This window comes from Martes martes (assembly GCF_963455335.1).
Source record: "Martes martes genome assembly, chromosome: 4".
Taxonomy (NCBI): domain Eukaryota; kingdom Metazoa; phylum Chordata; class Mammalia; order Carnivora; family Mustelidae; genus Martes; species Martes martes.
This window is the reverse complement of record NC_137891.1, coordinates 133566317-133591558: the sequence shown is the minus strand read 5'-3', so window position 1 is coordinate 133591558 and position 25242 is coordinate 133566317. Positions and strand designations below refer to the sequence as shown.

The 25242-nt window shown below is 36.0% G+C and overlaps 1 protein-coding gene across 2 annotated transcripts in view; it reads right to left on the bottom strand.

The window, feature by feature from the left end:
- The window catches only part of PTGER3 (prostaglandin E receptor 3), a 209592-nt gene that overhangs the window by 158718 nt on the left and 25632 nt on the right, over positions 1-25242 (bottom strand). For both annotated transcript variants that reach the window (XM_080802083.1, XM_080802082.1), the window contains exon 2: positions 17760-17939. In XM_080802083.1, the coding sequence (XP_080658209.1) occupies positions 17760-17939 (180 nt within the window). The remainder of the gene's footprint in view (positions 1-17759; positions 17940-25242) is intronic.

Sequence of the window (25242 nt, the reverse complement as noted above, 5' to 3'; positions counted from 1 at the left end):
TGCTACTGTGGCTACTATTATCACTATCGATACAATCTAATAACAATACCTCCTATGTAGTTATTGTATCCATCACTCTTCTGGAATATTTACATATTTAATCCTCCTAGCTACCCTATAAAGTGCAAAAATCTCAATTCTTCATATACAAAAATCATAAAGAGCTTCAGGAATTACTTTCAGGCTTCACAGGTATTAAACCAAAGTTTGATCCCAGGTCTGACTCCAAAACCCATTCTTTTTTTTTTTTTTTTTTTCTCCAAGATTTTGTTTATTTATTTGTCAGAGAGAGAGCATGAAGCCGGATGCCAGGCTCAGTCTCATGACTCATAAGGTCATGATCTGAGCCAGAACCAAGAGTCGAACACATAGCCCACTGAGTCACCCAGGTGCCCCATAGGTTACTCATCTCCTGAAAGAAGATCCTACTTATCTAGCTGACATCTTAGTTGTCTCTTGCCTTTCTCTAAGAACATCCTTCTCTCCCTTCCAAATGGTTATCTTGGGCAATTGAGAAAGATCCCCTAAGTCTGAGAGGATCGTTCTTCATCCAATGAAATGGAGAATGGCATTCCCCTTTAAGGAACTTTAAGTAATGTGTGCGATCATTCATTGCTATTTTAATTTTTTTCTAAATGTATTCTCATATTAAAACTTACCCTCATGAAATGAGGTCCATAAATTACATTATTTTTAAAATTATATTATTAATAACAAACCATATGAAAATCTCCAGTCTCCATTTCTCATGCAAATTACACAGAAGACGGCAGACAAATGGGAATTTACCCTTCAAATATTTGCCCGAAGCATTGATTCATTTGATTTGGTTTAATTAACCACCAATTAGTAAAAAAAAATTTAAGTAAAGATTTTCATGTAATTGGGTTGAGCCCATTCTGAATAAAAGTTAATTGATCCCTAGATGGCTGAGAACGTTAACTACTGTAATTATGTCGCAACAGTAGAGATAACATGCAAAATTAGACCAAAGAGAAACTCCAAGCTGTATTGATTTTTCAAGTTACACAGCGATTGGTGGGTTACCACTTGAATCCATTTCCTGGTAACAGAATTCAAGTTTTGGAGATACCAAGATTTTATTCCCTTGAGCAAAGTATTCTGGACACTTTCTAATCAGTCTGACCAGTTCTGCGGAAATCAGAGCAGTTAGTTGAAGAGAACATTGGTGAATGAATAAAATGTCAGATGTACCAAACAGATTTTGCCTGCTAGGAACAAGGGAAGAAAGACTCAAAAACAGAGAGCAATTTTTCTCTTAAAGAAAACATTCTCCACTCTGGAACTACAGTATATTTTGCAGGAAGAACTTTGAGCAAACCTCAAAATTAAGCCCAAGGGATGATAAACAGAATGGTTTTACTCCTGACAAAGGCTTGTTCTCCCTCTCTTCTATCTTGAAATGTACATATTCTTCCAGGAGGCCTCCTGTAATTAGGAAGCAAAAGTACTTAATGCTTTCCAGCTTCTCAGTAAGGCTGCTCCTGAGTTACCTTATAAGCAGGAGAGGTAGTGTGGAAGGAAAACCACAACAAAAATGAAACAAAAGACAAAGGGGTTGCAAGAAATGTATACTTAGTAACCTAAATCCTGATAAACTCGCATCTGAAAAACCCACAGGCCTGGACGGAAGTGGAAAGGCAGCCTTTCCGTGCAACCATCTGCTGCTAGGCAGCTGATACTCCTCCACTTTAGGCACAATTCCATCTCCAGCAATAAGGAAGGGTCAGAATGTTTGCAGGATTGTGCACATGACCAGGTTGGGCATATGGACGTTCAGATTTTTGCTAAGAATCTTGTTAGCAGACTCTAGTCAGTACTGTTGGAAAACCTGCTTACCCACTGCTGCTCAAAATTGTCTGTGGCTATTTGAAAATGCCCAAGCATCATGATAGTCAAACCTTTCTTTCATGGGGCTTTCATGGAGACCTCAAAGATAAACTTGAAGCTTCAGAAAATAATCACAGTAGTAATTCTTTGCTCAGGGATCACGGGCCAAATATATTCTAACCTGAAAGCAGGTGAGAACCCCCGCTTCACTTTTCACTATCTCAGTGGACTTGGTGGAGTGATTTATCCTCCCTGAGCCCCAGACTTTTCATCTGGAGAATGATGATAGTAACACCTGCCTATGGTATTAGCATGAGAATTTGATGACATATGTAAAGTATAGTTGCTCATAAAATTATCTTTATCACTATTGCTATTATTCCCATTATTATTAGTGTTGATGTTTACTTAAAACATTTTCTTTCCTTTTCTAGGAGTTTGGTTCCTTTTCTTTACATTAAAAAGCCTATTTAGAGCAGGTGTGCTCAAAATGAGTGAATAATTCAAGAAACAATTTCAGACACAGGATCTAGAAAACATGCTATCTAATTAAAAAAAAAAAAAAAAAAGAGGCACAAGGGTCAACGGCAAGAAACCCAGGATTCCAAAGGGGGTAAAGATGATCAGATAGGCTTGGTCACTTGGAAAACTTTAAGGTTTAGGTTTTGGCACAAAGAAAGCTAATAAGCAAGTTTAACTCGATAGGTTCTTAACTCTAGAAAAAAGAAAAATGTGTCCCAGAAGGGAAACATGATCACGGTACTATGATTGAGCACTGAGGGATATCTGCATTGTCAGAAAAATGCAAACACTGAATACTGATTTAATAAACATTGTGTTATAACCATAATGGGAAAATGGGTGAGGAGAAAGCTAAATCCAGCAAAATAAATCAACGTACAATGTCTAAAGTTGATGAAGCAAGAGATAGCAACACAAGTACGTTATTTAGAAATACAGTCATATATGCTAGAAGAAATGTTGAAAAAGAAGCTGAAAGTGTAGTAGAGTGCTGGACTGAGAACAGAGCCTTTTTACACTATCTGACCTTTTTAAAGGGATGCATGTAACATTGTGATTAAAAAATAAAATGTATTTGAGAAAAGAAGCACATATTTCAACACCCAAAACCCAAATAATCCTGTTGAAAAAGTGGACAGAAGACATGAACATACATTTCTCCAAAGAAGACCTACAGACGGCCAATAGACATGTGAAATGATGCTCAATGTCACTCATCATCAGAGAAAGACAAATCAAAACTACAATGAGGATACCACTTCACTCCTGTCAGAATGGCTAAAATCATCAACATAAGAAACAAGTGTTTGGGGAGGATGTGGCAAAAAATGAACCCTCATGCACCGTTGGTGGGAATGCAAACTGGTACAGTCACCATGGAAAACAGGATGCAGATTCCTCAAAAAATTAAAAATAGAATTATCATATGATCCAGTTACTCCACTACTAGATGTTTATGTGAAGAATACAAACACAAATTCAGAAGGATATATGCACTGCTATGTTTATTGCAACATTACTTATAATAACTAATTATGGAAGCAGTCCAAGTATCCATTGACAGAGGAATGGATAAAGAAGAAATGGTTTAGATATACAATGGGGTATTGTTCAGCCATAAAAAAAAATGAAATCTTGCCATTTGCAACAATATGGGTGGAGCTAGATAGTATAATGCTAAGTAAAATAAGTCAGAGAAAAACAAACACCATATGTGGAAACAAAAAACAGTGAAAATAAAAACAAAGGAAAAAAAGAAGAGAGACAAATCAAGAAACAGACTCTTAACTATAGAGAATAAATTGATGGTTACCAGAGGGAAGGTTGTGGGGGGATGGGTGAAACAGGTGATGGGATTAAAGAGTATACTTAGGTGAGCCCTGAATAATGTGTAGAAATGCTGAATCACTACATTGTATACCAGAAACTAACACTTTATGTTAATTACAGTGGAATTAAAATTAAAAACTTAATAAAATTTTTAAAAAATTTTTGAGATATAACAGACATCACATACACAGACATATACACACACACACACACAGTGATAAACCCAAGTGTATGAAAATCTACATGTCCTAATCTTTGTGATACTTACTGAGCCAAAAATAAAGAAGTAAATAAGATCCATCACATTTAACAACAAGAACTAGGATTTGGTAGTTTGGCTGAGGATCAAGGGGAAAGCAGGCAAAATACCTTAACAAGAAGAAGACATGGCCTCTGTGTTCAAGGATCTTGCGATTTGGTTGAGAAAAGAGAACAATCTCAAAGGAGAGGGAGAACAAGAACCTTAAAAATTCTTTTTTTTTTTTAAAAGATTTTATTTATTTATTTGACAGAAAGAGATCACAAGTAGGCAGAGAGGCAGGCAGAGAGAGAGAGGAGGAAGCAGTCTCCCTGCTGAGCAGAGAGCCTGATGCAGGGCTCGATCCCAGGACCTGGGATCATGACCTGAGCCGAAGGCAGAGGCTTTAACCCACTGAGCCACCCAGGCGCCCCTAAAAATTCTTTTTAGAGAAAAAAGAAACAAATATTTATGGGACTGCTATCTATGTCTCCTATGAGTTGTTTTTCAAGGTTCAAAAGAAAAGAACTTCTCTGTGTTTCGTTGACAAGATCAGCTGCATGACATTCCAGAGAGACAGGAGAAGCACGTTTTTCAGTTAGAAGATACCACACAGATAGACCAACCCCGATCGTACAGATGAGGCAACTAAATTTAAAAGAAGCTACTGTATCTTTCTTAAAGACACACACTCTATGTGGGACCAGAACCAGTTTTCTAATATCACATGGGTGTTCTGCTGAATGCCCATACTAAATTAGCAAGACTGTGCAATAGTTGCTTAAGATGAGATATTAAAATTAATTTTTAATGTTATTCCTCAATGAACATAATAAAATAAATTAACCATCAACTACTTGTATAGTGCTTTCAAAAGTGTCCTTATCTTCATTGTCTTATTTAATCCTAACAATTTTGTGCTGATGAGAAAATTATTGGTTTCCTGAGTGGTTTACTGAATTGTCAAGGACAGATAACCAATGAATAGCAAATCAGATAATTGGACATAAGTGTTCTGACTCCTTTCCCAATGTTGGAAATGTTTCTCTTTCATTATGACCCAAAAATTTTTATAGAGCATTTTAATGAAATGATTTCATTTTAAAAATACTTTAAAATATTTTAAATTAAACATATAGTATCTTAGTAGCAGTCAATATTAATTAATCAAACTAACAGATAAATTATTTAAGCTCTCAATGAAAATTATGCTGAAGGGATAGTAACAGAAATATTCAACACTGTCATGGTAAGGAGAAAATCTGAGATAAGGATAAGGGCCAAGAATATCTAATTAGGGCTGCGCAACATTTAAGGCAGTGGTTCCTCATTGGAGCTTGGTAATAAATCAATCATCAGCCTCACTCAAAAAAAAAAAAATAGAAAAATCCTGAATTCACCAACTAACTTTATATCTTAAACAACTGGGGAAAAAAAATGATGCCTAAGCCATGTATGAGAAGAGAAATAATCAAGATTAAAGCAGGGATCAATGAACTAGAAACCAGAAATACAGTAGAACAGATCAACCAACCTAGAAACTGTTTTTTTGAAAGAATTAATAAGATCAATAAACCACTGGCCAGACTTATCCAAAAGAAAAGAGAAAGGACCCAAATTAGTAAAATTATGAATGAAAGGGAGAGATCACAACTAACACCAAGGAAATAGAAATAATTATCAGAAACTATTATCAACAACTATATGCCAATAAATTAAGCAACTTGGAAGAAATGGATGCCTTCCTGGAAACCTATAAACTACCAAGACTGATACAGGAAGAAACTGACAACCTGAATAGACCAATAACCAGTAACTAGATTAAGTAGTGATCAAAAACCTCCCAAAAAACAAGAGTCCAGGACCTGATGGATTCCCTGCGGAATTCTACCAAACATTCAAAGAAGAAATAACACCTGTTCTCCTGAAGCTGTTTCAAAAAATGGAAACAGAAGGAAAACTTCCAGACTCATTCTATGAGGCCAGCATTATCTTGATCCCCAAACCAGGCAAAAACCCCATCAAAAAGGAGAATTTCAGACCAATATCCTTGAAGAATATGGATGCCAAAATTCTCAATGAGATCCTAGCTGATAGAATCCAATGGTACATTAAAAGGATTATCCATCAGGACCAGGTGGGATTTATCCCTGGGATGCAAGGGTGGTTTAACATTCACAGATCAATCAGTGTGCTAGAACATATTAATAAGAGGAGAAAGAAGAACCACATGGTCCTCTCAATTGGTGCAAAAAAAGCATTTGACAATATACAGCATCCGTCCTGATTAAAACTCTTCAGAATGTAGGGATAGTTGTTCAACATCATTAGCCTTTGGAGAAATTCAAATCAAAACCACATTGAGATACCACCTGATACCAGTTAAAATGGCAAAAATTGACAAAGCAAGAAACAACAAATGTTGGAAATGTTGTGGAGAAAGGGGAACTCTCTTAGACTGTTGGTGGGAATGCAAGTTGGTGCAGCCACTCCAACAGTGTGGAGGCTCCTCAAAAAGTTAAAAATAGAGCTACCCTATTGATGAAGTTCTAGAACCTAGGTCAGGTTCGGTGGAGTGAGGTTCGGAGCCGACGGCTAAGAAAGAATTCTTAAGACGTCTCTGGTGCAAAAAGGTGGTTTATTAAAGCACGGGGACAGGACCCGTGGGCAGGCAGAGATGCAGCTGCCCCGGGGATGTGAGGAGTGGTTGGTTATATACACAGGAGTTAGGTAGGTGAGGACAAAGGGGGTGTTCAGAAGGGCTATCAGGGTAAAGAAGACTGTCAGGATATTGAAGTCCTTGTTACTATCCAGCCAAGGCCGCTTTCCCTCTAATGAGGCACTGACATAAAGACAATTGGGAGTCTCCTGGTGGAATGTCGCATTCCTGCTATCAAGCGTCCTTGTTAGTGAGATTTAGGTTTAGAAGCAATTTAACTTTATTTACTTATCCTTCTACCTCAGCCTCCTTCAGTTTTTATGGAGGGGAGGGTGATGTTAGGGCTTGAGGAACTGAGTTATGTGCCTCTGGAAATTGGGCTATTGATAAGGTAACTTCTTTGTTGTAAATCTCAAGGACATTTGTAAACCAAGGGAGACTCCTGCCTTGCAGGATTGTGATCTCTGTGAGTTAACTATTTGTTTCTCATTTATGGCAGTCAGGGGTGCCTGAGGAATGTCACCTATAGTACCGAGGGGAGGGGAGCGGGTGGAGAGGGGGTGCAAGGTGCCAGCTTTTGCTTTGTCCTCAGCCAGCCTCCTGCTCCCTCATCACTATGACCCAGCAATTGCACTACCGGGTATTTACCTGAAAGATACAGATATAGTGAAAAGAAGGGCCACATGCACCCCAATGTTCGTAGCAGGAATGTTCATGATAGTCAAACTGTGGAAGGAGCCAAGATCCCCTTCAACAGACAAATGGATAAAGATGATGTGGTCCATATACACAGTAGAATATTACTCGGCCATCAGAAAGAATGAAAACCCGACATTTCCATCAACACGGACAGAACTGGAGATGATGCTGAGTGAAATAAGTCAAGCAGAAAAAGTCAATTAACATATGGTTTCACTTATTTGTGGAACATAAAGAATAGCATGGAGGGCATTAGGAGAAGGGAGGGAAAAATGAAGCGGGGAAAATCAGAGGGAGAGATGAACCATGAGAGACTACGGACTTCAAGAGACAATCCAAGGGTTTTAGAAGGAAGGGGGGTGGGAGGATTGGTTAGCCGGGTGATAGGTATTAAGGAGGGCACATATTACGTGGAGCACTGGGAGTTACATGCAATGAATCACGGAACACTGCATCAAAAACTAACGATGTACTGTACGGTGACTAACATATTTTAAAAAATCATTTTAAATGTCATATCTCCGTATGAAATATCAGTATCATTTCTCCAAAAGTTACTCCAAAAGAACTAGAAATTAACTTTTTCACCACAATTCTTGAAAACGCTCAGCAAAAAAAAAAAAAAAAAAAAAAAAAAAAAAAAAAAAAAGGTTTAAATCAACAAGGAATGTTGAAAATCAATACAAATAGCTTTTTCTCTAAAAATGGCTTTGGATGGATCTGCTAAAGGAGAAGACTCCAAACCACTGATTCATGAAAATCGACTTGCAATTTTATGCACACCTCATATAGCTGTCCAATTCATGTACACACATCCAGAATGTAGGATGGTTTGTTATCAAAGAGTTGTTTCCAATAGACAAATACTTCAGTGTTTTAAGATATCATTTCCATCTTCCTCAATAAGGCTAGAAAAATGCAAAGATAAATGTCATTAATTGCTCCAGACTTTTCCCTGTAGAGAAACACAAACTGTAAACATCAATACAGCATTTTACTAATAGCTTGAAGTGTTGGCCTAAAGCATCATTAATTTTACATTTGTAAGAAGATCTGTAAGTGTATGCCTTGCATTCTCACTGAAAGGATCAATCAGTAAAGTCATCCTTGCTGTCTTCCTTCTAAATTGCAATGCAAAGACACTGAACATGCAGAAGTGTGAATTTGTATGTATCCGTATACATGTAACATAACAAAGTTACTTAATAGAAAGTTACATTCTAACCATTTGTTTTTGTGTGTGTAGGGCATTGCATTTTTCAAGTGGGGTGGTTTTTTTTTTATTGACTTTTAAATAGCTTCTTTTTAAATCTTTCTTGCTGGGTCAGCACAAGTGAAAACTGAAACAAGCTCTTTGTTGTAAGGCAAATGCATCACTGAATTACTTGTAACTTAAAAAAAATTGTACTTTTTCTTTCCACCTGTTTTTAGTGAGTAGCCTAAGCTTCCCCTCTTCTGATTGGATTGTCTTATTTTCTTTTCCCCATGTGCTGGCATTTTTTTTAAATGATTGCAGCTCTTCTTTTAATAATTATATCCCTGATTATGTTGTGGGCATATAATGAGATATCAGGGAATTTGGGCATTCACAGGGAAGCAATTATGTTGACTTAACTCCAGTTTTAGATTTTGACTTTCTAACCAAACATGGAAAGCTGTGAGGTTCCTTGAATCATAAAGACTCTCTCACAGTGAGAATTCCTAACCTGTGTCCAAAAATTTCCAAGGCATCCACAGACAGAATTCAGGAGGGCTGTACAGTCTCTGAAACTCTGTAAAAATTGTCTGTGCTTTTTGTGAGGAGGGGATCCACATCTTTCATCTGATTACCAGGGTTGCTCTGATCCCAAAGTGATCAAAAGTCAGTGTTCTATCAGGTATGTTCTAGTTAAATCTAATTTGAAAAGACCACAATTTGTGCAACTTGTTTCAGAATTATGTTCTTCCCATGTTCTTGTCAAAGTTAAATTCAAGCAACCTTGTATATTATATTCAAAGCCTTCTTTTAAAAACTGCTTAAGAATGTTAGGCATAAACACTGATTATCCGCAGATCTTCTTACTTGGCCTCAGAAATCTACAGTAGATTAATAAGTATTCTTGTTCTAATTTGGGGGGTCAGATTTGGGGTTTAATTTTTCAGCTTCCCATTCCGTACAAACCAGAAGCTTAAGGGTTCGTTACAGAAATCTGAGTTGAACTTTGGCTTCAAAATGTGTGGTAATAGCTCTGTACTTGAGGTACTGAACCACTGGCATGAGCTCAGAGAAACATAAGCCAATAAAGAGACATTTGCCCAGAGTTGGACTGCTTTTTGATAAAAATCATCTTTCAGATTAAATAAAGCTGCTGCAGTTCTGTAACACTGACCAAATAGGCCAAAATCCCATAAAAGGCAGAGTTTGGTAAATTAGTTCTCTCCTCCTAAGGCACCTGTCTGGAAACGTGAACTTAAGAGGAATTATAACAGATTTTTAAAGATCCTGGGAGAAATGGATTCATTACCTTTAGATATCCCTTTGAGAGACATATAACCCCATGGCCTCTTATCAAGAACAAAATAGGGATTGGAGACATCAATAGAAAGGTGATACTTTCTAAGAAACTGTACCTCCTCTTTTGTGAATAGGTTTATGTGATTACGGAAGTGGATCAGGGCCTGTGATGATCCGGGCATTGTTGTAGTGGTAACGCCACATTTTTGTGCAGTCATACACAAACTGACATTCTAGCGCCTGCCACTTGAGGAAATTCCAGAATGGTGTCTTTCAGATCCAAGATCTCACAGATGGCCTTGGCCTGCAAACCCTCAGACACTTAGCACCCTCACAATGGCCATGGCCTTTGCCCTTGCCTTTGCCTTAAGGCAGGTTTTCTCACCTGGCAGCAGTTAGGTCTCCCATAATATATTTTGCAATGGCTAGGGACATTTTTCTGATCATTATGCTAGCGAAGTATTGCTCTCATCTAGTGGATAGAGGCCGGAGACACTATTAAACAGCCTACAATGCACAGGACAGCCCCCATAACAAAGAATTATTTGACCCAGTATACCCAGGGGGCTGAGGTGGAGAAATCCTGACCCAAGGCCATACCACTTTGGCCCATTCTGAGAGGTTATAGATATATGCTTATTTAGCCCTATACTTCTCACGGGGCCACTAGAAGTTAGTTACCTTGAATCCCCTGGAAATGATAATTTGGGACAGTAAAGTGAAAAAGTATCCTAAAATGCCCTCCCCTTCCCAACTAACACCCATTCCTTTCTCCAAAATGCAGGCTAACTGTCATCTTCTACAGGAAATGATTTCCTATTTTAGTGTCACCTCTCCTATATGCTTTCTCTAATAGAAGCTCTGATCAAATTCTTTCCTATTCCCTACAAGATTATACATTCATTGACAGCTGAGTTTTTAGGAAAAAAATCTTTGTGTCTTAACACCTACCGGAATGCTTGGCACATCACAGGTACAACAACAAATACATGTTGAAGGAAAGAACAAGCCTGGAGGACTGGGTTGGATTCTGAGTACCCAACCTCCAAATTGGATTTGCTCAAAACTGGTGTGGGTGAGCAAAGTGGTATCGGTGAGCACAACAACACCCCAAGAATATCTAAGGATGTCTGAACCCATATTCTTCAAGGACCTGAAACTGGGCAGTGTCTCATTTTATGGTATATAGGTTCAACAACATCGTGGTGGTATTTCTGGTCTACCAGAAGTTATCATCATGACGTTTATCTGATGCTACAGGGCAAAGACTATAGAGATCATAAAATCTGGTTGGGAGCCTAGAGCCCCATGGGAGAAGGAATGGTCAGAGCTCTCCCTAATTACCTTTTCTTAGGAGGAAGAAACCTGATGTGCTACTTTTGTTGAGCTTGGCTTAGCAGCCTATATTCTATAGAACATCTCCCTTCACTAAATAAGGAAGAGGTATATTGACCTGAATGAGCACATAGAAGAGAGTATTGGGTAAGTCCAAAGTGTGTCTCTGACAGTAATCAACTCATACCAATACCCCAGTACAAATCTATCAAAGGGTCTGACTACAAGCAAGGACAATTCCTTAGTTGGCTGCCTATAGATTATACTATAATCCACAAAGGAGAGGATGAACTAAATTGAGAATGATTTATAAGTGTGCTTTTGTATTAATAACAAAAAATCTGGGATTATAACTTGAATAGATATCACGTTTGAAAATGGGAAAAGGGCACCTCAGATCTACAGCAAATCAGTGATAATTTGTACTGTACACAGTTATGGAATGTAAAACAAAATGGTATTATCATTGAGTTAGCATAATGCTGCTGCATATTACATTGTGCTGTTATTTGACAAAGCGTGTCAAATAGGATTTCAGAAAAATATTTAACACAATTTTAAAAAATATTCCTGACATGAGTTGGCATCAGGAAAAAAAGACAGGAACATTTCAGAACATTCAACTTTATTTTCCATTGACACACAACATGAAAAACACACATTTATTAAGTACACAGACTAGCTATGACTTGAATGCCGTCAAAATTTTGATGTAGTTTTCAAAGTCTCTTTTATTCTTTGTCTCCACAATCCTGAAGGCTAGCATTTAAAATATACTGGAGGAGGTGTTTACCTATGCTGGGGATAACTCCAAAAAATCTTTACATGGAGATGACAAAAGTATATCTTCCCACTTAGTCAAGTGTGTAGGGATAGGAGGCTGAATAGGAAAGATGGAGAAACATACGTTTTCTATGCTGAGTTTTACATTATTGATTAAAGTGTCAATGATTTCAGTTCTTACTTAAATATACCATGTAAATAGTACTTACACTCATTTATTGTAAACAGATGAAGATAATCAGTGCCTATTTTAAACTTTTTTTGTGTAAAGAAATGTTTGACTTTATGCTATTTGTCCATGCACATTAGGTAAGAGAAGAGGGAGAAAGTAAAATATTTCATACAAATTCCATACATATATGGAAGGAAGAGAATTTAGTAGTCAGTGATGACTGGAGTGAACTTAACACCTGATCTTACAGAAAAAAATACTGGCCACTCCTTGCTTTTTCCTACTGACACTCATGTGATAAAGACAAACGTGGTCCCTTCCTCTCTTTGATTCTGTGGAATGGCCTAAAAGGATGAAGAAATTTAACAAATTGGAAATGTACAAGGTTCCCTCCATGTCTTTCTTTATGTTCTCTATACCCCCTCCCTTTGCATACTTGACATAAGTACATTTTCAAAAGTTGAAAGAACACTGGAGTGTATCAGTAAGTCATATGCATTTTTCTGTGTTTAACATTATCACTTCGACTATACACAAACAGAAAATAAAGAAACCATTTTCAAATAACTGTTGAAGTTTGGGGATTGGCTACTTTTTGTCTAGATATCTGATCCACTTGAATTAAGAAGCCAAAATATTCTGTTTCTAAAGCAATTGACAAAAGAATGTAAGAGCTGCACTTTTTAAAATAACTTCAGGGGTGGAATCATCTCCAAATGCTCAAAAACTTTGAAAAATCTGATTTTGTTCCTCATGATCATCTCTTTCCTCCCTATCTTTACTCCCATAATAAAATTATTCCGTCAAAGCAGACTTACTAAAAAACAGACTTAGATCTGTTTCATATATTAAGGCATAAGCATGCTAGAAATATGAAGCTGTTCTCTATCCTCTTAAAAACAATCCCAATTTCACCAACAGTAAATATTTCTATTACTTTCTCTTTATTGAGAAAATGAACAAACAAGGCAAGGGGTTTGGGGTCACAGTCTCATTCCTAATGAAGAAATATGTAACCCAGTAAATATTTAGGTTGTTGATAATATTAAATTGATTGATTTAAAATTCTGAAAATGAAAGAATTTTGATTCTCAATAAAGAAGGTAAGTAATATATAAATGAATATGGTATATATCTTACTCTGTTTTTCCAGATAATCAAAATGTACTCAGTTTATGGTATCATTATGTCATGGTTTAAAATTCAACTTGTATAAATTATAAACCTTTAAAATAGAGTCCTTATTTTAGGAATTATAAAATAGAGAATATATAAAATAAAAATTCTGTGCTCTATTGTTCCTTAAAAGAGTAGAGAACAGGGACAAGTGAGAAAGAAAATGTTAAGGAGCATGTTTTGAGGATATCTTTCCATCTGACTTTAACATGAATTGTTGATCTTCTTGTAAAAAAAAAAAAAATTCCTTAACTCTAGACTTGTGAAAGTCTTTCTGAGAAGGGCATAGTCTGTTTTTCCTTTGTCACTTTGAGAACAAGTTCACTGTGCACTATTCTTTTTACTTTCTTCAGTTTTATGCAAGTTGGCTCAATTCAAAAAAGGTATTCAAAGAAGACAGGTAGAAGATTTTAGTGGATAACTAGAGATGTGAATTCCTAATAAAATTGAAATCTTTTGGGTAACTCAGCTTAATATGAAATTTCTTATGAAATCGGTATCTATATAAAGGATTCCAATCTAACGGAATTATAATTTTAACATTTTCCCTAATTCTCTGTTTCATGCTTCATATGTAATCACTAGTTAGTTGTCTTAGAATACCGAACTGCTACAGTTCTTTAACAAATGTGCATGTGGGTTTTAAGTTGATTTTCAAATTTTGTAAATTGGCTCTATCAAAATCTATGTTAGGAAACATCACAAATGTATGCCATCTCTTATCAGAATTTTATTGCAATTCAGATAACAGTCCTCTGAATGTAGTCACAGTATTAAATAGTCCTCCTTTTTAAAATGATATAATCTTATTCATTGCACAATTCTGCACATTTACTAAAACCTCAATTTTAGCGATTTTGGGATATATGCGAGCATAAAACCATCAATAAACATCTCTGAAGATTTGGCATGGTTGATGGTCTAAGCTTTTCACATGGGTAAATCATAGAAATTTTAATTTTCCACATTAAGCTTTTAATATGTTCTTAGGAATAAATACTCTGCAGTCTTTCTATGTCACTCATCTTCTGGTATCCTGTTTATTTCAAGAACAGCTTTTGGGGTTAAATATTGAAACATAAATAGGAATATATGTGCTTAAACTGTCAACAATAAAAATTCTTCTACTTTCTGTCTCTGCTTTAATCCCAGTACAAAAGAACCATTAAGTGATTGCTGACACGAAAGATTGAAACTAATCACAAATTAGGACTCAAAGCCAACAGATAAAAAGTATCAATAAATAAAAGATCTAATTCACTGGAAAATCTATTATTAGAATATTGTCACACATTGACCACCTTTGAAAAATAGTTATGTCTTGAGAGTTTCTAGTTGGTCCATCACTCTATGCCAGCACGGTCCCAGGGTCTCTTACAGTTAACTTTTACACGAGCTTCCACAATTTTATTCTATAACACAGTCGAGAGATTTCTTAAATAATAAAGAAATGTACACTTTTTGATTCATAGTCATTTAAATCTGTCAAGATTAAACAGATCTACTTAAAAATATCCTGGTATACAGCCTTAGGCAAATTTTGATAAATCTTAAGATAAAACATTTAAAGTAGTTTTGAGATATCCACTGCACCAATTTTATTTGAAACGTAAAATATTCTTAGTGGATATAGCACGTCATCCTTCTCTTCTATGACATGGCTTAGCTGCATAAATTCATCATTTGGAAAATCAGCCCTGCTATGTACAATCTACAGTAGCTGATTGTACCTTAATTTCTACATTATCCTCACTTCTTCCCAGGTGGTTTCCCAGGGAATATTTTTTTTTAAATCAATACTGTCAAGTTAAGAATCATCATAATTTATGCCCACATCTTCTTTTCCTGCTCAGATAGATACATAGATAAACAAAGTAATTGAGGAAGAATTTAAAGGCCAATAAACTTAAACTTGGAAACAGATTTTTAATGCAGTGACTTCAGATGTCTGTTCACTTTCTGATCACATCTAGGGCCTCTGCATAACATCTCTGAAATCTAACTTCAACTATCCCCCAAAGGTTGAAATCATTTGGGGCTTATATTTCTTATCAGCTTTTCCCTGGACAAACCAATGGCTGGCCTGATAACAAAACCCATGCCTTTTACATAATTTTTCCTTCTCCACTTTCTTTTCAACCTTGTTGAAAAACTGCCATGTGTCCACTCCTGCCATGTATCCCTGGGCAGAAATTTATTGTGAACTTAAGGATAAGTTTCAGGTTGTTTTGTCTTTATGTATTTCTGTGCTTTGAGGAAAAGTGGTATTTCTTTGACAGTAATCTCCATTTCCATTTGGAAGTATCAGTCTCTTAAATTATTAATACAGATAAAGCACTTTGTTGTACAGTAATATGTTACTACACATTTGAAGGTAAATTCATATTTCTGTAATTAAAGAGGCAGAGAGCATTCATCTTATCAGTCTGATGGACTAAAACGGCATGTGGCCCTTCAGTCATATGGCAGGCACCTTGCCAAGACACACTTGGTTTTGGCAGCCATTCATTAATTCATTGATTGAATAAATGCTGAACTCCTCCTACATTTCAAGTGTTGTACTATGTGCTGGAAGGGATAAACCAATCCCACTTGCACCACTTAAATCCATACTGTGTATGTGTGTGTCTATCAGATTATGACCTAGGACCAGAGGACCATTCAAGAGGTAAGGCCTTTTTCCTGTAAGGTCATTTAAGTGCACTTTTTTTCTGGGGAAAAGGAGGTAGCTTTGTCTAATTCTTCATGAGGTGACTGGTGGGATAATCCAATTCTATAGCATAGAGAGATTTTATAACAGGGCTTTAGTATTAGGTTCTATATCATCATTTTTTTTCTACAACATAGATTAGTGGAACCATCATGAATTACATAAACACTCTCAGCAGACCTTGTTTATCCACTCAGTTTGACATGGTATTCATAATAATAATAATAATAATAATAATTGATTATTCCCAACTGACCTGGATGGTTTATATATTAATCTAATAGATATGTTGTACCTATTAAGATCAATTATTCCTCAAATGTCTACTAAACACGGGGAAAAATGTAGTTACTATAAAGAAATATAAAATAAATCTCAAACTTTTAAAATTAGGAATGCAATAAAGCAGGCTGTAGATTACTATCTTCGTGAGAAAATGTTAATGAGTTTGCAAAATGAATGCTCCAAAGGATACAAAGAGCATTTTGTGTAGGTCTCATTTAAAAGATTGTTATGTTTGTTGGGGAAGTTTTTCTGTTTTTTCTTTTTTTAAGTGCAACTCTCAAAACTTAGTGTAATAATCTACTTGTGCCAAAAAGATACCTAGCTTAGTTCTCAAGGTTTGTACACATGTAGAGTGTAAGAAAAACATATTAATAATAAATATTTAGATATAGAGCTACATTGAAGAGAGAATAGAGAAAGTGCTATGAGGGGTCAATACTATTAATTTTCTAATTCTATAAATAGGCCAAACTATAGAAACTCTTTACAGAACCTTCAAAATATTTATTGGAGTTAGTATTAACTCTAAAGAAATTAGAGTTAGTATTTAAATATCCAGAAGACTAGAGAATACTTTTGGTGGAACAATGAGGGAAGAGAATTAACCACAGTACCTGTATTTAGTTCTCAAATCAGTTCTTAAATAGCATTTTGAAAAATCACTTTCCTGACTCTGAAGATCAGATTGATGAATCTTACCCAGGCTTTTAAGAATGAAAAATACATTCAAAAAGAAGAACACAGAGTAATTTGTATAGTCATAAATCCTGTCGTATTTCAAATAAATGCAGTTGGCTTTTATATAGGAGTAAACATAATTACCAATACATCCAAAACTTAAACTTCATAAGTTCAGCAGATAATTTATGCATTGAGCAATATTTACATCAACACCACTAAATATTATGGATACATTTATGTTTTTTATCCTAATGCAACTTTTTTAAAAAATGTAAGAGGAAAAGAGTGACATGGAGAGAAAGAAAGAAAGAGAATACAGAAGACCAAGGTCTTTGGACAAAGGCAAATTACTGCCTATCTCTAATGATCTATGGATTCCGTCCGCCATGTACTCAGTACACTGGAATATTAACTTTCCCCACTCCACCCCCACCACAGACCAAGATCATTTATATAACAAAAAATGTTTTCATCTCATAAATAATCACATATTCAGCTACAAATGGCAGAGACCCAAAAACACTAGACTGTTAATAATATATTTTCCTTTGTTTGTGTTTCAACACTTTTGGCACATAGGGGATTATCTATGCTTCTGAGACCATTTAGCCTTATATCAAAATTCTCCTTCAACGCATAAACAGTGGCATGCCAGAGATGCCTAAATTCACAGTAAGGTTTATGGCTACTTGTTGCCAAAAGCTGTGAACATGCAAGTTGATTAGGTGTTCTCTTTCATGCTCCTGTCTGTATTATTTCATTGGATAATGAGATAGGCTGCCCTTTCTGTCCATCATTAGAGCAGCTGGAGACAGCATTTGCTACCTGACAAAACTTTCGAAGAAGGATCTTTCTTAGCAGCAGATAAACCCAGGGATCCAAGATCTGGTTCAGCGAGGCCAGGCGAACAGCTATTAAGAAGAAGTTGCATTCTTTCAGCTTTTCAGTGTGAGTCTTGCAGTGCTCAACCGATGTCTGATTGAAGATCATTTTCAACATCATTATCTAAGAAAGAGGGACACATAATTGTTCCAAAGATTAACAAGGTCACACGCATCTCTTCTATACAGCACTTTGCACGTGGTTTACAGTAAATTGGTTGTTAGATTAAAATGATTAATTCAGGCAAAATTTATAGTCATAGAACACAGCCCTGAATGAATACAAGGCATTCCTACAGATTTTCCCACATTTTTGGCATTTGACATGATACAGCTTTTTAAAAAGTACACATTCTCAGGCTTTTGGTTTTTGGGATTTAAGAAGCTTGAAATTCCAAAAACACATCTCAAAATTAGCTAAGGTCATCTGTCTTGTCTCAGAAAGTACCAATAGGTTGACACCCTGATGAAAGCCAACACTTCAACAAACCAAAACATATTTAATCTTAAACCTCAGAAGTTCTGAGAAGAAATTACAGAGAAAAAGGAGAAGGAAAAAGGGGGGAAATGATACTTATTATTAGCTTTTTCTGAGTCTCACAATTTGCCAGGACTGTGTCAAGTTCTTCATATGCTTTGAATAAACAATGAGGGTGGTATTATTACCATCTCCTTTTTACAACGGCAGAAGCTAAGTTAAGTCCTGACATAAAATGGCTGAACCGGACTTAACTGAGGTTTACTAACAATACTTGACATACGCCGCTTCACCTTTTTTATTGTTATTGTTTTTTTCTCTTCCTCTTCACTATATACACACACTAGAACTAAACTCCTGGAAGGCAAGATATGAGACTCTTTTCCCCCTACTAGTATAGTCTCTATACATAGACCAATACGTAATAGATAGTACTCAGAAATAAAATATTTGTGAATACATATATAATATGACATATATGAATATATGATATATACCATATATAAGTATATTTATATTTGAATGAATAAATATTTGTAATTTCTATAGAAGAGGACAAATGAAGGTTCACATACTTCTCAAAAGGTATTCAAGCTCATTAATAATCAGAAAAATGCAAATTGTGAAGAAATAAGAAACCATTTTACACCCACTAGTTTGACAAAAATGAAGAAAGGAGACTTTGCCGAATGTCAGTTCGGGGTGGAGCAGTAAGGACTCTTTTCCACACCACTGGCTGGTATGCGAACTGGAGTAACCACCTTGGAGAATAAAGTGAGCACTATTTCACCTGCTGCCTGCCAGCCATCCTACACCTAGGAATATACCATCCTTAATTCCTGCACCAGGAGTTCTATATGTGGCTGTTCATTACAGTGTTACTCACAACAGCAAAAATCCCCAGAAAGAAGCCAAACACAAGTTCATATTTGCAAGCAAAGAAAGGTACTGACTTTATAACTGGCTCCTAAATTCATTTTTCTAATTGTGCATGACGATGAAGCCCTTGAAATGTGGCCAGAACAAAGTGAGATGTTGGAATACATAATGACTATCTAATGAAATGATAGGATTTTTGATACATTGCATCAAATACAATACACTATTAAAATCAACATCGCTTCCTTTTTTTTTTTTTTTTTTTACTTTTTAAAAATGCCACTACTGGAAAATTTAAAATTGTATATGGGGCTGGCATTTGTTCCTCACAGTACATTCCACTGAACCCAAGGTATCTCTTGAAGCCCACACATATTTGGATGTTTGTCCTTAGGACATCAAATTAAAGTCAACATCCCTGGAGCGCCCGGGTGGCTCAGTGGGTTAAGCCTCTGCCTTCAGCTCAGGTCATGATCTCAGGGTCCTGAGACTGAGCTCTACATTGGGCCCTCTGCTCCACAGGTAGCATGCTTCCCACCCACCCACCCACCCACCCACGCCTGCCTCTCTGCCTACTTCTGATCTCTCTCTCTCTGTCAAATAAATAAATAAAATCTTTAAAAAAATAAAGTCAACATCCCTGAACATCCAAAACACCCTGGACCACAAACCCACAATCCCAACAATGGCACTTGCTTCTTATATAGCCATCCTGGCCCAACATGTCTGTTATCTTTGAATGTTCCTTTTGCCTCACCCTCTTCAATGACTTTTGCTCTTGTTCCAACCTCATTCTAGTTCAGCTCCTCCACTCATCTGAACTAGAGTTATAACAGTCATGAATACATCACAAATTCAGCATCCTAACTAAATTCCAGCTCTGACCAAACCCTCACTAACTAAAAAAAAATTTCAACTTGATCTTTTTGGACAAATTTGACCCACAAATTCTGAAACCAATCACTGGCAAAGGACATAGAAAATTCCAGGTTTTACTTATAGGACAAATTCATCCCCTGGGGCTTAAACCATCCTACCAACTAGTAACTGAACAAAATTATGGTTCTACAAACAAATAAAAAGAGGGGACTGTGTAGACAACCTGCAGATAGTCACATATTTTTACTCTGTAAATTTCTTTCAAAGCAATTTTTTCCAAGGGATTTACTCAATAAAAGCAAAACCTGCTGTATAAATAAGTCAATGTTCAGTTGACTTCATTATCTACATTAATAAGAAACTATAAACACCTAAATCTCTAACATCAAGATTAAAGCTTAATAAAATATGGCCTATTTGTATAGTTGTATATATAAGAATTGGGTGAAAATAGAATGTAAGATAGTTTATATATATAAAGCTATATTGTTATTATAATTCAATTATGTGAAATATGCAGACTTGTGGAAGGCAATGGAATTATTACTATTAATAACTTACCATTAAATAATCATTAAATTATTTTAAAAACTGTACGTTCAAAAAACATTTCAAACAATTAATGAAAGTTTTATTTAAAGGAAGTTGGTGGTAATTGCTTTCATTAACAAGTATAAATTATTATACACCAATTTTTAAAAAATAAATCAATCTACATCAGTATCTTCTGATGCTGACTCACGGTCCTGTGAACTGAGTGCTACCTCTCAGTGTGTACACAGATGGCCGTCAAAGAGATCGACATCTCAGTTCCTAGAACCTGTGAATATGTTATCACATGTGACAAAAAGGACTTTGTAGATATGGTTCACGGTAAGGGTCTTGTGATGGGGAGATTTTCCTGTATTACCTGGGTGGGCTCCGTGTAATCACGTAAATCCTTAAAACCTGAGAACTTTATCCAGCTCTGGTAAGAAAGAGAGAGTCAGAGAGAGACAACGTTGCAGGTTTTTAACATAGAGGAAGGGAGCCATGAATTGAGTTAAGGAATGGAGATGGCTTCTAGAAACTGAAAAAGGTAAGGAAGTAAGTCTCCCATTCTCCTTCAGAGCCTGGAGAAAGGAATGCAGCCCCATGAACAACTTGAGATTAACCCAGTGAGATTCATGTCAGGCTTCTAACAGAATTGCCAGAGAAATTGATCTTGTTTTAAGCCACTAAATTGATACTAATTTGTTAAAGAACTGCAGTACAAAACTAACACACCTACAGACTGAGCTCTCAAAAGATGTGGAGAGGGGATGGGGAGGAATTTGCCTGAAAACGATTTAACATCTCTCATAGATACAACATCTCAGTAAGCTTGTTTACTTTGTTCACTTTCTTAGGAAACTTTTTTTGAAACGTAAAGTAAAAGTAAACTTAATCCTAACTCCTGTTTAAATAATCTCAATTTCTAAATTTGCAATATGTAAAAATGAACTCCTGTTTTTCTAGTAGCATCAATTAAATTTCAGTGTGTTTGATTAAAAGGTACAAAATCATATTTTCAAAAGTTTTCCTTTAAGAAAAACATGTGTCTATTAATTCTTCTCCCTTTTATAAGCTATTGGAAAGGTTGTATTTTGTTCTTTTAACCCCTCACCTCATCCAACAATTAAATATATTTAGCTGCCTACCATCTTCCATGAAGTGCTCTGGGCTTGGTCTAGAATCATCTAAAAAAACTCATTTAGGGCTGTCTGGGTGGCTCAGTCGGTCAAGTGTCTGACCCTTGATTTCTGCTCAGGTCATGATCTCAGAGTCATGAGATTGAGCCCTGCATCAGGCTCCACGCTCAGCGTGAAACCAGCTTGAGATTCTCTGTCTCCCTCTGCTTCTCCTCCCACTTGCATGTGCACGCGCGCACGCTCTCTCTCTCTCTCTCTCTCGAATAAATAAAATCTTTTTTTGTTTGTTTTTTTAGTCTTCTTAAGCTTTATTGTGTTTTATTAACTCTCCCCATCTCTTATTCCCACAGTACTCTCTACCCTCAGTTACAAGAGAAACCAGTACAGATTTAAACGGATTAGATCAATCATGATTCTTCACCTAGGCTGTCTCCTGAGCAGAGCCCATGAATACCTTAGAAGAGAAGTAGGTATGCATGTCTGCTAATTAAGTTGAAATATTGTTTGGGCTATGGGTTCCACATGTGATATTTTAATTATGCTACTAAACTGTATAATATCATGATAATAAATTAGATTAACATAACAAAAACAGACTATAAAATTCACGTTTGATCATTTTGATTTTCAAAATAGCCTATGTGAGTTACATGCAAAATTATTCCTGCTTCATATTTCTGAGCTGAAAGTTCTGGTACTCACATGGCCTACTTCACACAAATATTTTAAAGGAAAAATAAACCTGAGAAAAGCACTCAATTATACGGTCTATGAAATAAAAACAGTCATACCAAATAAAATACTTTCTGTACAATGATCATATTTTTTTTCTAAAGGTCCTCACTGAGTGATCACTATGAAAATTTCGAATAAACAAAGAGTTATCATACTGATATTTCTCTTGGTACATATCTCCAGAGATTTATGCTTTCTTGACAATTTGTTAATTACCCTTGCAAATAAACAGTACAAAACAAAAATGTCAAAACTGAACCTCTGAATTCCCCCTGTGATATGCTATATTTCTCACCCAACCAAAAATAAAATCTTAAAAAAAAAAACCAACAAACTCACTAAAATAACATTTTCATTTTTTTAACAAAATGAAGTATTGAAATTCTCCAACTCTTTATAATCCGGAAAATTAACAAAATTGCTAATTAAAATGGGGTTTCAGTCATTTCATACACAGTCCTTCTTGATTATTTTAAAATTAGCTCTTATGGGGCTACTACTTTTAAGTTATTATTAGGCTAATACAGGTTTCATATGCCTTACATTGATTAGTTCTCTGTAATTTCCCATATTTGCTATGGACAGTGCAATGATTATGGAATTATGAAGCCAAGCTCTGTAAGCAATAACTGGCCTCTGGGGAGAGACACTCTAGCTTTTCCCAGAAATCATGAGATGCAAAATATGACAATGACTAGAATTAGAGGCAGTAAGCATGATATTGTCATTTCCAAATGGCAGCAGGGATGGAAGTAGGACTCCCAAATCCATCTAATCTGGAACATAAATGCAAATTAGCCTCCACCTGTTGATATCCCAATATTTAAGGAGCTAAAAAGTGATTACAATTTTTGCAAATATTTTTCAGACATTCAGACTTTTAGAGAAAACCTTTGACTTAAATGTGTAGATTTCTAGTAGAAATACTTTGTCCTATTAGTCCAATTCAATTTCTTACACAAGGAGAAAAGGACAAACAAAAAAACAGGGTGCTTGGACAGCACAGAGCCTACTTTTTTAGCAAATGCATGAATACTCTGCATGATCGCTCCTTCTGACCAGCCTCTTATACTGATCTGGTCAAGGGATTGGTAAGAGTAATTCCGGTTGTCCTGAGATGCCCCTCTTCTGCCAGCGTCTTCCCAAGGGCTCCACGTGACTCTCCGAGGCCTCTTGCCTCTCCCTGCTTATCAGCAGGAATAGAAACCTCTTTTTGTACCTGTGATAACCAGGAACACAACTATATTTGTGTCCCCTAAATTCTTCCACCCTGCCCAGGGTCATGGGCAACTACTTTGTCCCACTTAAAGGAAAAAAAGTGCTCTCTCTCTTTTCCAGTGATAATGATCTTATAAATGTGCAAAGCACTAACCAAGGAGACAGTTCTCAATATTCTGCATTTGGACTTTGTTTTATTGCAGCAGGATTTATAACTACACATTTAAGGATCTTTGGTGTTCACTTCATAATTCAAAAATGCCTTGAGTTATAGGTCATAAATATCTTTTGAAGATGATAAATGAATAAACCCAGAAAAATTAACTTGTGGGGGAGGGAATAAAATTGCTTACTTGCTATTATGCTACATTTTGTAGCTTTTATACATTTCCAGTTTATTCCTAATGTAAATGTGTAAGAGAACTTTCCTCACAGCCAATTTTTATCTATGATGTTTTGTTTTTCATAATCCTCTGTTGTTAGGCTAAGGGAGAAGAACCTGCTCTACTGGAAATTCCCTCTATCATTTGATAAATGTACTACATTATAATACACTGAAACCAGTCAGGGCCCTTTAAACCACTTAATTACATAATTTGAAGGACTATCATGGGAAGAAGCTTCACTGTAGATTTAAGAAATACTTGCTGTCTTTCTAGTCCTGCCTACATCGCTGTTCTCCAGTTGCCAAATCATCTTAGTGTTCTATGCTCTACTGTTTCAGAAGCTTCTTCTGCCTTATCTAATCTGAAAGATGAAAATAAACAGCTCATGAACATTAAAATTGTTACTAGACATTGTGTTATTTCATCTTTGCTATTATGTAATTTAATAAATTTTTTCAAAACAGTGACTGCTTTCACCATATGTGATTTTTGGCAAGCCACTTACCCTCTATACTTTAGTAAACTCACAAGGAAACAAAAGGGCTGGCCCAGAAGGCCTCTTACATATGTAGGTATGCACCTCTAAGGTTCAGTTTTTTCTTATCTAGTTCGTAGCAAAGCTGGAAAATGAATAAGGATTTAATTACAGAAAGAAAAGGTAAGAGGTGTAAACAAAAGACAATATTCCTCTTCAGAAAAACCCCAAATGTAGCTTTTGGAAAACAGGAGAAAGAAAAATTATAAACTTAGAAAATGAGCAAATGAATAGTACAAGGGACTAGATTCATAAAACTTTTGGGAAGATTTTTTTTAGAAGTAGCTGACTTTGGCAAACACATTGACCAAGAGACCCACCATAAATCTGACTCAGCTCTGTATGGAGGCTGGGGACTGGTTACCTAATTTTGGATCTTAATTTCTCCCTTCTCTAGAACATGATTAATACACGCTTACCGAATATCTTCTCCATCTAGTAATGCAGTGGCAAAAAGGAAAATGAGATGACAAAGATTAAGGTCTTTCATATACAAAGTATGTCTCTTCCCAAGCCCCAGGCTGTTGCTCTATTGCATATGTTTCCAGAAAAGAATTCCCTGATGTTCAGGGATAGACCAGTGGATACTTGAGGAATACTAGGAAATGAATGTTTTCTGTATATGTCTGCTTTCCTTAAATTTCTAC